This window comes from Ctenopharyngodon idella, chromosome 12, assembly GCF_019924925.1.
Source record: "Ctenopharyngodon idella isolate HZGC_01 chromosome 12, HZGC01, whole genome shotgun sequence".
Taxonomy (NCBI): domain Eukaryota; kingdom Metazoa; phylum Chordata; class Actinopteri; order Cypriniformes; family Xenocyprididae; genus Ctenopharyngodon; species Ctenopharyngodon idella.
In genome coordinates this window covers 23,770,679-23,785,479 of record NC_067231.1, presented here as the reverse complement: position 1 = coordinate 23,785,479, position 14,801 = coordinate 23,770,679, and the positions used below count along the sequence as shown (strand labels likewise).

The 14,801-nt window shown below is 35.5% G+C and overlaps 2 protein-coding genes and 1 non-coding gene across 4 annotated transcripts; all 3 read right to left on the bottom strand.

Annotated features, from left to right (window-relative positions):
* Positions 1-898: 898 nt before the first annotated feature.
* Positions 899-7,658, bottom strand: LOC127523699 (F-box/WD repeat-containing protein 10-like). Of its 2 annotated transcripts, XM_051914704.1 has the most exons (8): positions 7,516-7,609; positions 7,403-7,424; positions 6,095-6,249; positions 4,266-4,408; positions 3,988-4,146; positions 3,660-3,874; positions 2,615-2,812; positions 899-2,521 (listed from the first exon to the last, which is right to left on the bottom strand). In XM_051914704.1, the coding sequence occupies exons 3-8, from the start codon at positions 6,236-6,238 to the stop codon at positions 1,839-1,841; spliced, it is 1,542 nt and encodes a 513-aa protein (XP_051770664.1). In that variant the 5' UTR covers positions 6,239-6,249; positions 7,403-7,424; positions 7,516-7,609; the 3' UTR covers positions 899-1,838. The 2 variants fall into 2 exon arrangements, with proteins under 2 accessions (XP_051770664.1, XP_051770663.1); XM_051914703.1 differs by lacking the exon at positions 7,403-7,424 and having other exon boundaries at positions 7,516-7,658.
* Positions 7,659-8,652: 994 nt separating this feature from the next.
* LOC127524246 (F-box/WD repeat-containing protein 10-like) lies at positions 8,653-12,280 on the bottom strand. The gene is made up of 4 exons (XM_051915709.1): positions 11,697-12,280; positions 10,580-10,732; positions 8,961-9,088; positions 8,653-8,658 (listed from the first exon to the last, which is right to left on the bottom strand). The coding sequence occupies exons 1-4, from the start codon at positions 12,220-12,222 to the stop codon at positions 8,653-8,655; spliced, it is 813 nt and encodes a 270-aa protein (XP_051771669.1). The 5' UTR covers positions 12,223-12,280.
* A 1,283-nt stretch (positions 12,281-13,563) lies between these two features.
* trnag-ccc (transfer RNA glycine (anticodon CCC)) lies at positions 13,564-13,634 on the bottom strand. The gene has a single exon. It is a non-coding gene; the product is annotated as a tRNA-Gly (tRNA).
* Positions 13,635-14,801: the final 1,167 nt, after the last annotated feature.

Below are 14,801 nucleotides of genomic sequence, written 5' to 3'. Positions count from 1 at the left end.
GATCTTTTGTTCCACATTGTGACGCACACCCAAATGAAACAAACTATCAAAAAAGAAAAAATAATCAAGAGCGGGAACTTGGTTCTATCCATCTGTTGTTGATTGGATGAAGGGAATCGGCTGAATGCGAGCGTGCAGACGACTCCAAGAATGGGATGGGGTTTAAGCAAACGAAATGATTGGAGGAGTCACCAGAGAGAAGTCTTCACAATAAGACACACTTAGAAAATAGATAGCATGAATTTTCATTTCATGTTGACTTTAAAGGGTTAGTTCACCCAAAAATGAAAATTGTCATTAATTACTCACCCTCATGTCGTTCCACACCTGTAAGACCTTTGTTCATCTTAGAACACAAATTATTTTTGATGAAATCTGATGGCTCAGTGAGGCCTCCATTGCCAGCAAGATAATTAACACTTTCTGATGCCCAGAAAGCTACTAAAGACATATTTAAAACAGTTCATGTGAGTACAGTGGTTCAACCTTAATGTTATGAAGCGACAAGAATACTTTTTGTGCGCCAAAAAAACAAAAATAACAACTGCTTCATGAAGCTTCGAAGCTTTACAAATCTTTTGCTTCCAATCAGTGGTTTGGAGCGTGTATCAAACTGCCAAAGTCACGCCTCCCAGTGGTAAACCACTGGAAACCACGGAAAGTGTTAATTGTCTTGCTGGAAATGCAGGCCGCACTGAGCCATCAGATTTTATCAAAAATATTTTAATGTTTTGTTCAGAAGATGAACGAAGGTCTTATGGGTGTGGAACGACATGAGAGTGAGTAATTAATGACAGAATTTTCATTTTTGGGTGAACTAACCCTTTAAGAAATTATTAATTATTTGACTGGATTGCCATTTTGCATTTTTACAAAAAAAAAAAAAAGAAGATAACTGGATGCAACTCACATAAAACTCAGCACTAAAATGCTACGTACTTATTTTTAGTGTTAGAGAACCTCAACAGATGATGTTCATTGGATGAACATCATTTGTTTGAAGAAGGCAGCTTTACATTGCCTGCCACATCAACTCTACTTTCAACAATAACAAATCTCACAATTATTTTTATGTTTCAGTCTTTAAATTAGAACAGCCCCCCAATAAGAATCATCTAAAGACAAAGAGACATAAAACAACAGAGTTCTGGCAGATATATAAACAGTTTTTTTTTTCAAAGATCTCTTTACTCAGTGGGTGGCAAATATAATTTATTTTATGTCTCTCCAACTTCAGCAAAATATGTTTACACTTCTTGTCAGCATCTCTCATTAATAAGGTAAAAGTCAGAGTGTTTGTATATGCATGCAGAACTGGTGATGAAATGCCTGAAATCAGGCACTATAAAATACTGTATAAAGATTATAATGTAATGTATAAAGATCTTTTAAAAATGTAAAGATTAATAACTATTTCAAATAATGTTCATAACGTTCCACCCTGAGAGGATCACTTATGATTTATGATTTCTGTGGGACAGTTTAGCTTGTACTTTGCTGCCCCCTAGCAACAAAACTTGTTCAAGTTTTGAAAGGAAGACATGGACTAATAATCTCAAACTGCATAGATATAATGCAACATCTATCCATCAAATTATATGTGAGGTCAAAGAGTATAGCATAAAAATATACTACAAGTATAAGTACATATACTACAAGCCAACTTATCAAATTCAAAATAACGTTTAAAATATTGTATTATTCTATTATGTTACCTCTATAGAGTTAAAAATATCAAACTGAGAATTCAGTTGCGTCTGGTTAGCTATAACAAAAGTGTGTCATGCCTTTAGATTTCAGTACCTTTTCATAGGTCAGGTGCACACACTTAGTTTCCTTTACTGATGACAATGGCTGCGCTTCCAAACAGTTTTACTTTGGTCACCCCTGCCGTGTTTGTGACTCTGCTGCTGTCTGGTACACTCCTGAATGAAAGCTTCCAGTTGTGTGTCCGTCCTCAGCTGAAAGGCTCCACGGTCCCTGAAGGGGTCTAGCGGGACGTGATATGAACTGGACATGTTGGTCATTTCAAAATCTTCATGGCAATGTGTGGGCATGGAAGTTCGCCTCATACACTGTGGAGCCTTGCCATCTTTCGGGGAAGTCGTATTCAGTGAGCCAATCTTGTTTGTGCCAGACCGAATTACTTTCAAGGATCTTTGGGATTGTTTAGGAGGAGAGTGAGGTGTCAAGCAGGTCTGCCTTAACTGTAAGGAGCTCTGACGGTTGAGGTCATCGCTGTGGGTAGTGAATGGGGCATGGATTTCAGATATTTTTTTGGTGGTGGTTTGAAATGATGGCTCTTTGGATGAATCAGGTCCCCAGGCATCTCGTACTCTGGCATTCAGCTCCATGTTGGACCTGGCCAGATCACTGTAACAACTCTGCTGGCAGCTGCCGGCCCTTAGTAGAATTAGGTCAGGGGTCATGGGGTGGTGAGGACCTCGTTTTCTCACTCTGTCTCGGGCTGCCTTCTCACTCTGCCTGAGTACTGAGCGTTTGGTGTCGTAAGTCTTCTTATCTTTAAATAAGGAATACATTCTCATATTTCATGCATAAACTTTCATCTAAAACACTCGCATATCGAATCATTTTGATTAGGTTAATGTCTTACCAAAGTTGATGGTGGCAGTGCTTGGTGTGTGGCTGACTCGGTTTTGAAAGTCCTTGTATCCACTGACAGGCCTGCCTGCTGACAGAACAGATCGTTGCCTGGTGAGGTACTCAGACTGCAGGTTGATGGAGGCCCTGCTGTGACGATAAGCCCGCAGCTGACTCCACGTCGCCGCCCTTGTGGACTCCTGCTGAGCATCTATAGGCACAAAAAACAGCAAAGTTGAAGTCAGCATGAAATGAAAATTCACCCTAAACATTTTCTAAATGCATGTTATTGATCTTATTATGAATGAATCATCCATATATGTTTCTTTCTTTCTTCTTCTTCTTTTTTTTTTTTAATTTAAACATGTAACATTTAATCACACCCTAACCATTTCTTACAATCGATTGCAAGCTCACAGATCCACCTCCATCCAGTGAACAATGTGTGGATTAAACCAAGTCACTGCCCTACATTTTTTCCCTCAGACACTCAGATGTGTCACAATATGGAAGAAAAGATCTGTTGCTTCTTCACTTTGATGAGAAAACAGTAAGGGAAGGAGATGGGCTACTCATATAAAAATGAAAGAGAGAAATTGTAATGCTTAACGGGGTCATGAAATGGATTTTTTTTATTATTTTAATTTGTTCCTTGAGGTTCACTTATAATGTTAATAAAGTTTTTTGCACAAAAAAACCCAAATATATGTGTGGAAAAACCTTCATTCTGATCCTCTGTATAGGAAACAGTATTAATGCTCACTCGTTATTGCATTGCGAGTAAGTGTTTTGAAAACATTATCCATATAAAATAATTTAAGACAAATTTAGCTGATGTTATTGTATCATAATAAATATAAATGTAATCTTGAAAAACAGTTTTAGAGATTTAGGTCTTTCGTGTTTGGAAACCATCATTATTTTTGTCATTGATTCTTGTTGGTGATGCTAATACAGCAGAAATGACTAACGCCCCTTTTAAGCATGTTGGTTGTCAGCCACATTAGCTAATTCTTTGGCAAGACATGGCACAACTATTTAATAAAAAATGGTGGTACCTCGTGCATGCCGCATACTGGGAGTTGAGAGGCTCTTGAAACGGTGGAAACGACTTTTTGAGCTGGGTGAACCCCCTTGAGTCATCTGTTCAGCGCTCTGAGGCACATTCTGAAGGGAGATCTGGGACCGCTCAAAAAAAGGACTGGCAGAGTAGTCCCAGTGAACCTCAGCGAACTGGAGCATCAGAATACTGCCTTTGGTGTTTACAACCACACTGACAGCATGACAGAAATTTTTTTCAGATAATATAACATTACAAGAAAGAACAGCATCATTAAATTGTGCTTATAAAATTGAGTAATATGTCCGGACACAGGGTAAACTCACTTGTTGTGGTGTGTGTGTAAAGAAAGGACAGGGCATTGCTTCATGTTTGTCCTTATAACTCTCAGGCAGTCTCCATTTAAGAAGTTGAAGATCCGGATCTTTCCGTCCATGCACCCGGTAATGATCCGCAGGAACAGGAAAGACATGGTCAACACCTCTCTAAAGATTATAATAAAGAGTAGGCAAGAGATCAGATCATTTATTAAAATGCACAATCATGCTATTAAAAGTTATTGGTTAGAATGACCAGTTGTGCGGTCACTGATTGGTTTTGTTACTTTGGATGCTGGAAGGACCTCAGGCATTTTTTGAAGCTAGAGTTGGTGCTCCATACTTTGACCTCCCCATCTGAACCCCCAGAGAGGATATGCCACTGATCGAAGCACAGACACAGCACTGCACCCTGGTGACCACTGATTTGCTGTAACGAGGAGAGAGTATTCAGCAGTTGTTTCATGAAGAATATGTGACTGAAATTCATCTGAGGACAGGAATGCCAATGTCATTATGATTAATTCTCTAAATGAAAGTTTTATTTTTTTTATTTTCACAATTGCTAGGATACATTTCTCAATATTTAGGTCACATTTTCAAAACTTTTCACACAATGAACACAGTAGCAGTCTATGTGGGGTAAACTGTGAATCCTTTACCATTGCTTTGGGACAAAATGCATTCAATGACTACATCTCTCAAATTTCATGAATTCTTTTCTCACTCAGACACAACAACTGCCAAAACTCTTTGTACGTACAGGCCAATTTGCACACGCTTACATACTGTTTTCAAAACTGTTAAACTTAAGTTCAAAACAATAACATAATACAAAACTGAATAAGACAGAAATTTGCTACATTTCTACAGTAATGTAGTTATGAAATACATTCTGAATCTAAAAAATCAAATACTATCAAAACAATTAGATGAAACTGAACACCTACACAAGCATTAGTCTTTCAATTTCATTACCATCAATTCAAAAGGGGAAACTTAGGAATAATTTTGTTCTGTAATGTAAACATGGACCATGTAACATAAACTGCAGTGAATTATAAGCAGTAGAGAGTGTCATTCTTGTTTTGTAAAGAAATTTAAAAAAAGAAAACATTGTATAATGCTAACTGATGTTAGTGTTTTTAGGTCGATGTTTTATGAGTGACAAAGTGTGTTTGCTCAGTGAAAACCTTTGCTAGTGTTCTGGAAGAATGAGTTGATTTGAGACATGTATGAAGTGTTTTGGTATATTTGGTGCATTTTGAATGTGAAGTTAACCTCTGTGCCAAGATGAAAGTTGGTTAAGAGAACTGTGTGAAGAGTTTTGAAAAAGTGACCTAAGTATTGAGAAATGTGCCCTAGCGATTGTAAAAAACTGTAATGGCTACTTCTTCAAATGACAAATTCTTTGTTCACTCAGACACAAACACTACCAAAACTCTGTGTACTTACAGGCCAAATTGCACCTGCTTACATACTCTTTTCAAAACTGTTAAACTTAAGTACACAACCTAACATAATACAAAACTGAATCAGACAGCAATTTGTAACATTTCTACAGTAATGCCATAATGAAATATATCCTGAATCTTAAAAAAAAATTCAATATTATCAAAACAAACTAGACAGGTGTTAGTCTTTCAATTTCATTACCATCTATACAAAAGGGGAAACTTAGGAATAATTTTGTACTGCAATGTAAACATGGATCATGTAACATATAGTGAATACAGTGAATTCTAAATAGTAAAAAGACAGGAATGCCAAAAAAGACACATTCTTGTTTTTTAAAGAAATTTTACAAAAGAAAACTGTTGTTAGTGTTTTTAGGTCGTTGTTTTACGAGTGACAAAGTGTGTTTATTTGGTGACAACCTCTGCTAGTGTTATGGAAGAACGGCTTGACTTGAGATATGTATGAAGTGTTTTGGTAGTTTTAGTGCATTTTGAATATGAGATTAAATGTTGCACCAAGTTGAAAGTTGGTTATGAGAACTATGTGAGGAGTTTTGAAAAAGTGACCTAAGTATTGAGAAATGTGCCCTAGCGATTGCAAAAAAACTGTAAAATCACATGCTTCTATTCTGGACAAGATCGCTGAGTATCTCTCTCACCCTTGTAAGTGATGCCGTCTCCATGTTCCATATCCTGATCTGACCTCCAGCACAGCTACTGACCACCAGAGTTTCATTAATCTTCACACACATGATTGGTTTAAGGTGTTTAAACTTCAGATTCTCAACACACTTCCCCGTCATTAGGTTCCACACTGTGATCAGTACACACATAGACAAATACTTTTACAAGCTATTAGCTTTAGTCTATTGGTGTATTTATACACCCTGGAGCACACAATATGCTAATGACAGCATTTTTTTTTTTTTTTTTTGATTCTGACATAGTAGCATTGTGCATTATTTGGGACAGGACAATACACATTCACTCTTCAATGGGACTGTAGGGATGTATTAAAATACACACTACTGTTCAACAGATTGGGGTCAGTAAGATATCTTACTGAGCCCAATCTGTTGAACAGTAGTGTGTATTTTCATACATTTTTTTTGAGATATTATTATTTTTAGTAATGACAAGTTAATGTGAAAGTAATGACATTTATGTTACAAAAAACTCTATTTTAAATAAATGCTGTTTTTTAAATTTGTCTTAAACAATCCTGAAAAAAAATGTATCACAATTATTTCTGAGGGATCATGTGACACTGAAGACATAGGAATAAATTTAATTTTAAATAGAATTATTTTAAATTGTAAGAATATTTTACAGTATTACTGTTCATTGTATTTTAACTGAATCAAATAAATACAGCATAAGAGACTTTTTTCAAAAACAAAAATTTCACCAACCTCAAACTTTTGAATGGAAGTGTATGATAAGATGGCACATGTTTTCCAGACTTTTTAAAATATCACTTAATTTCATTTAACTTGTTTCCCCCCACTTTTTTCTGTACATAAATACGTACAAATCTATTCAGGCCTTAAAAATAAAAATAAATTAGCTTTTGTTTTGGTTAAAATTGCAGACTTAAGATTGAAATGTACAGATCCAGATCCTTATAAAGACCTGTTCACACCAAGAACAATGATTATAAAAAAACTACAAGGATAAAGGTGTTGTTATCATTACAGTTGTATATAGTCGTTACTGTTGTATCCTCTGTGTTATCGTTATAGTTGTTTTGTGGACTTCCCTATTCTCATTAGAATCATTATTAATTAATTTTTATAAATCTATAGTTATAGTTATCATCTTTAGTGTGAACGGGCCTTAAGGTATATTACAGCTCACAACCGCCTACCTCTAACTCTACAATCTTTGGCTCCAGAAACCAGTCTATCCCCATACAAATCCAGGCAGTTTATAGTGCCAAAATGTCCATGAAAAATCATTGTACATACGCCTGTCTTCAGGTTCCAGCACCTTTGAAAGGAGTACAGAAATAAAGTACAACATTCTTTACTGCTGTCTATAATTTTAGTTTGTTAAACAACCATAATAATGTCTGACTAACCTGATACTGAGGTCATAGCTGGCGCTGATAACCAAGTCTCTCTCTTCACAAACCAGAACTGCTCTTACACTACCTGCATGTCCCTGGATCACTAAAGGATCCTCTTTGGGTGATGCAACATGCAGTAATTTGATGGTACGGTCCCTGGAGCCAACCGCCACAAACTGCCCCCCAGCATAATGCAAAACTCTACTGGGGTCTTCTCTATATGGAGAACATGACAGGAAGTTCTAAAACTATGATATAATATATAATAATTACTTATGTTTAGGACATCTATATATTGATTAAATGTATCATAGAGTATATTCCAACATGTTTTCTACAGAAATTCTACCTTTCCAACAGGACCAAGATGTTATACACTCCACAGTACACGTTGCGTTCTTCCATTTGGACTGTATTGGTTTTAAAGCCTTTGTAGACAGAATCCAAATCCTTGTGCTCTTGTGTCTAAAAACAGCAAAATAGTCAAATTTATAAGTTTATTAAGTTTATAATGCAGATTAAAAATATATATATATTTCTGTCATGACAACTCTCAGTGTTTGGCATGGTAATGGATATGACAACGTTAAAATGTTTGGTCTTGGCGGAATAGATCTGCTATGCTGCTGCTGTTATTGGTGCTGCAGAGCAAGTACGGGACTTGCTACTGCCAATACATACATGAAACACTGATGTAAGCAAATAAGACATGCTGCTGCTATAAAATATAGCATATATGAATTACCTGTAGCAGATCTATACAGGTGGAGCTGGGGGAGGTGGAGGAGGGTTTCTGGAAGTGTGCGGCAAACTGCTACAGCAAATGCTGGTATTTGAAAGCAGCAAGCTCATTGGCTACTGATACAGCAGGAATAAATAAGCAGTGCCCTACAGAAAACTATGTGATTGCAAGCAGATTGAGTTAAGGACCTATCAGCCTGTGCCATTTAGAGTTTCATGACAGAACTTTGTATATATGTATATGCAGAGTGCAAAAAGTGGCTTTTTGTACCAGCTTGTGTTTGGGGAAAGATTCTCCATGCTGAAAGTGCTTATGCCCTTCACTGATGGGCACTTGAACCTCACAGATCTTAGCATAAACAGGGTTGACCTTAGATGTTGAGTTACCCTGAAAATGCATACAAATGATCAGAACTGTAATATTTAGAACAAAGTTATATGAACTACTTTCATGTGACAAAAACACAGACAGATTTTATTAAACTAACCAAAAATAACACTTATAAAAATAGTATGTTTTATCCTAAGCAATTTATAGTGCATTGAAGGTATAGAAATTATCAGTAGACTATGTGTTCCCTGGGAATCGAATCCATGCATTTGCTATTGCTAACACCATGTTCTACCAGCTAAACTGCAGGTTATACGGTGACATATTTGATTTCTTTGAGATAACAAAATTAACTATATATATGTTTTTTGACATGATGTATTACTTGCAGAATCATGGCCTGTTTCTCAACACTCTTCTTTACTTCCATCTCAGTAAAGATCTCATCAGTTAGGCATTGCCAGTGCTTGGACACACACCTGCAGCTGTACAGCGAGACCTTATCCAAAAGCCCTAGAAGAGTAAATGACAAAAAAAATCTGTAAAACAATACTAAAACATATTATGTCTGAATAACTGAATATTTTAGGGATGTCGCTATTTTTAGGTTACCTTTATGATGAAAATGCATAATTGCATAAAGATAATTTATATTAAGATACATTTAAGTCATGTATGACAACTAAAATTAAAATACAAGTACTTCTGATAATAGTAATTTTCCCTAAAATTTATAAATTAGTAATAGATGGTCTATTGAAATGAAATTGGTTGCCATTAGCGAGGTTTAGGTTCAGTTGCTAGGTCTTGTACATTCTAGATAAAGTATCTTTTGAGTCAGCCTAACCCTCTTGTCCATTGGCAGTAAAGTTGTTTCCATAAAAGCACAAGTCTAGACTATTTCACAGGTCTGAAAAAAACAACACAGTGATGCTTACAATAGACATGAACTAAGCATGCACTCATATAACAATAAGTGAAACAAAGCATCTGAATTAATAAGAAATAGTCAAGCTCAGCTTGTTACACCCGAGAAAGAGAAAAGAAAAAAAGAGAGGCCATTGTTTCTGTTTTGAAAAAAAAAAGAAAAAAGTAGATATTAATTTGTTTTCTTTTTAATTGCTAGGAACTATGACAGACATTATGCAGAATTTATGTCAGAATTAATCTGTTTATACCTAATTCTGACATTAAGTCTAAACAGTCAAACTCTTCATAGACAAGTGGAAAAACTTGGGAAAACTAGACTTACCCAAAATTATCTTTGCAATGTCGACTGGCAGACTTCGAATGAAATCTTTATGACGACAGACACCTGACATTGATTTTGATGACCTGGGCACGACGGTGAGGGCAGGATCAGGATCATCAGAACTGTCTGAGTCTGAATCTCTGCCTTTTCTTTTGTTCCAGGGGTCTAAATTCTGCGTGTCCAGCTCAACCTCATGACAGACACTCTTGAGAGATTTGGCATCCTTTACTGTATAATAAATGGGTGACTTTAATAGATCCAACCACTTACAAATATAAATGTATTTACTTTTTAAAATAAATATAAAATATCCAACCATTTATGCAAAAAAGTCAAGGTTTCCATTAAGCAGCAATGTTTTTAACATTAAATGTTTTTTGAGCACCAAATTAGCACTTTAGAATGATTTCTGAATGATCATGTGACCCTGAAGACTGGAGTAATGGTTGCTGAAAATTCAGCTTTGACATCACAGGAATAAATGACATTTTAAAATACATTGAAACAGAAACCAGTTATTTTAGATTTAATAATATTTCACAATGTTCCTGTTTTTCCTGTATTTTTGATCAAATATGTAGCCTTGGTGAACAAAACTTTAAAAAATCTTACTGAACCTCAAATTATTGAACAGTAGTTAGGTTTTTACCTGCAGAATCATGGCCTGGTTTCAATTATAAATATACAAATATTTACTTTTTAACACAATATATAATATATTCAATCACTTAGGCAAAGAGCTCACTACTTACTCTGTTCTGAGTACTCCTGTTTTAAGACATCTGTTTGAATGCCCTGGTCAGCTTCTTGAGGCAGATCAGCTGGCTCATATAAAGTACATGCTTTGATGAGAAGATCCAGATCCGGGTGGTCATCTGAATGGTAGGAGAAGCGTGACTCTGTAACTGGGAGATCTGCAAAAATATCTATAATTAGGCAATATATCATATTGATACATTTATTCAAAAAGAATTTTCCCGAAAAGAATCGCTACATTTTTCCAAAAAGAATCGCTACATTTACAAACAGAATTGCTACATTTTCTGAAACGAATTGCTACATTTTTTGAAAAAATCGATACATTTAAAACGGATCGATACATTTATTCAAAAACAGTAACTATTATTTTCAAATACAGTTATTCAGAAAGAATCGCTACAGATTTTCAAAAAGAATCGATACATTTTCCGAAAAGAATCGATACATTTATTCAAAAGGAATCGATACATTGAAAAAAAAAATCGCTACTTTTTCGGAAATTAATCTCTACATTTATTCAAAAGGAATCAATACATTTCCCGAGAAGAATCCCTATATTTTCGAGAAGAACCGCTAGTTTTCTGAAAAGAATCGCTATATTTCTTCAAAAGGAATCAATACATTTTTTTCAATTTACTCACTGAATTTCTTTCGTCTGCTGAAAACAAAAGAAGATATTTTGAAGAATGTCTGTAACCAAACAGTTGCTGGTCCCCATTGACTTCCATATACTATAGAAGTCAATGGGGCCCATCAACTGTTTGGTTACCAACATTCTTCAAAATATCTTCTTCTTTTTTTTTAGCAGAAAAAAGAAATTCATACAGGTCTGGAACAACTTGAGGGTGAGTAGATGATGACAGAGTTTGCATTTTTGGATGAACTATCCCTTTAAAAATCTACAATGTATCTGATATTAATAATCAGATAAATATCAGATAAGAACAAAACTGTTTACAGAACTATAGTATTGTGCTACTTCATCTACAAGCATTGATAATTATTTTAATATAAATGCCATTTACTACATTTCTTTTTGTTTAAATGTGATTAATGTCATGCATTTTATTATGATTATTGTACAGTTGGTGATATTATGTGCATTCTTACCAGTATTGCTGAACTGTAGAAAGTTGTGTTTCTCCCAAACTATCAAGACACGCACCAAATTTGCTAACATGTGCAAAAGAGGGGTGTCACATAAAGACAGGAGCCCCAGGACATACTTGGACTTGGTCCAGTCTGGGCTCTTCCTAAACCATTCCCAGGTTTCCAACATGTCCATTCCATGCAGTTTTGTGTCCAGAGCTCCATCCATGCTCCATTTGGTGTCCTCAGGTTTGCTGGGCAGGGCTCTGGACCTGGCATAGGTGAAATCTTTCCCTGCTGTCACTTGTAAAACACTCTGAAGATCCTCCAGGATTTGAAGATTGTGGCACCTTACTAGGATGCCAGTGAGGAACCTCCTCTGAGATGCTCCTCCAGCCTTATTCATCCACTGGGTGTAGTGGTGCAATTTCTCAGAGAGGACACACGACTGACAGCGTCCACAAATGTTGAACTCATCCTCTTTTTTACAAGACCATTTGAGCACTGAATCGCCAGCTTCTCCCCTTAAACATTTTACTTCAGTCATCTTAATAGTCTAGAAATGTGCAGATCCATTTAAATGTGTTGGTTTAAAAACAAAACAGGTAAGGATTTATAAATAATATAAATTATTCGATCCACTAAACTGTCTCAAACTTCAGTTACACCCTCCTAGACACTTCAAGCAAACTTACGACGCTTGTTGCCGAGCAACAACAACAGAAGCACTTCAGTTCACAAAATGACATCCCACAAGCTTCATTTACATTTATTTAGGAGACGGGGTTTTTTTTTATCCACACACAATTAACGTATCCAAAGGAGACGGTAATGTTAGGAAAAATGTTGCAATATTAATAAAGTTGTAGCAGTTTCAACAGTGCACTAAGCCCAGTAAAAAAAAAAAATTGTTTACTTTAGTTTCCGTGGAGAGATTTGTCGATGATGGCTGTTAAGCGTTCGCGGAAGTACAGTGTCTGAATATGAAATATCATCTAATTATGGGTTTACATTTAGCAACAATAACATATTGTTTTTGACGGGAATTGTGGCTAGTACCAGAACCTATGATTCATCCCCGTAACGCGAATCCTTTTGAATCACTTCACTAAAATTGATTCATTCAGAATAGTTCAGAAATATGAGGTGACGAGTCATTAAAAGTGATTCATTGAATCGTTCACTCAACTGATTCGTTACAAAATAACTTTTATTACCATTTTCTGCTAAGAGCATCCAGAAATAGTCTTTCAGCACCATAAACTCTTTCCTTAAATAATTGTTAAATCACATAATTTACCTAACTGTGTGTCATACACTTTTCCACTCTTTTCCACTGTTTCTTGACATCGACGAACTGAATCGACATGCCCAATCAGCTCGTTGATGAACGATTGCTGAATGTGAAACCGCATACTAACACACTACTCTTACTATTTCTGCCATAGAAAGATGTATTAATCGTAGTACGAGTTAGTATAGCCTACTTACTAGTATGCGGTTCCGAATTCAACGGACGTCTCATTTCAATCAGTCGACGCTCCGAATCCCGTAAAACCATAGACATACTAAATAATAAAATAAGAAATAAATGTTTAAAAAAAGGAAATAATAAATCAAATGTATTTTATATCTCTATGGGTCCAACCAATAAAATGCTCGCTCACAGCCCGCGCTCGAAGCACTCACGCGCTTAGCTAAACGGAGGTACACAGACGATTTGTTTTCGTAGGCCGCCTGGCAAATTCTGAAGTTTACATAGGAATTATTGCACTTTATCGAGAGCCTCTTTTCTTTTAATGGATGAGTCGGACAATATCTAGTGAATTATAATTTATCAACGCCAGCTAAGTAATATTTATGATTAAGTTCGATGATTAATAAGTTGTGCGCCGCCCGGGAATCGAACCCGGGTCGCAAGAATGGGAATCTTGCATGATACCACTACACCAGCGGCGCGTGCTGTTACAAAATCAACATGATGGCTAGGAAGCTGCCTTTCCAGTGAGTCCAAATTCTTATTCAATCTGAAATGTGGTATATTGAATTGCTCCAAACATGAAATCTAACAGTGAACAAGACAACATGCAATATGAATTTCAGTACGACTACAACATGCAATAGGCTACAGTAAAAACATACTACTACTTTAAAATTTAATACTAATACTGTACCACACATGCAGGGTGGAATAAAGGGATAAACATGAAATATAATAAATATACATAGCCTATAATATAAAAAGACAGTTTTGATTTAGCATGTACTAAAGATTTTTTAATTAAATTTGTAAATAAATAGTTAGTTAAACTTTTACGCCCTATTTTATCTTAAACTGTGTGTGTTTTGCATCGTGTTGTCCAGGATACAAATTCGCATCTTTCTCAACACCAGAAGTTCTTCATAATGACCACACGATGTCGCTATAACTCTTCGCACCGCAGTGGAATCTTCAACTACTGTGCAAGTGAGATTATATTATATTATATTATATTATATTATATTATATTATATTATATTATATTATATTGTATGATATTATATTAAATGTAATCAGTATAAAACATCTTGCCCCTTGGAGATTTACAACTGTAAATAAAGGGAGGGAAAATGTGGTTTAGTGGGGTTTTCCCCATTTACAAATGCAATTTGAAATTATTTGTTGGTAGAATCAAATAATATCAGTGACTAAGAGTTTCTAAACACTTACATCACAATTTTTCCAGCAGGCCATTGAACCTAACTGAAATAGCATGCTGTCTGTATATGCAAAATTAAGTTTAACAAAACAAATTTATGCAATTATGCCTCCAGACAGACATAGTAAAGCATTTGTTCCCCTTAGTGTAGATATAACAGATGGTATTTGTTTCAAACTATTTGTTTTTTTGCTTCCAGTTATTTATTTCAGTAGAAACTGTTAAGAACTTGGAGTATTTCTGAAGAAGAAAAAACTGCTTCTTTTTCTCTTTTCTTCCCCTTTAATTTACAGTTTCTTTTAAGATGTAAATCTACATCTAGTCTAGTCATGATATTTTCAGATTAATGAGCACTGTCTTTATTTTGAGAAACACAATCTCCCATTGGTTCTTCCCAACAGAGAGTTTGTTACATGTTAGATTCGAC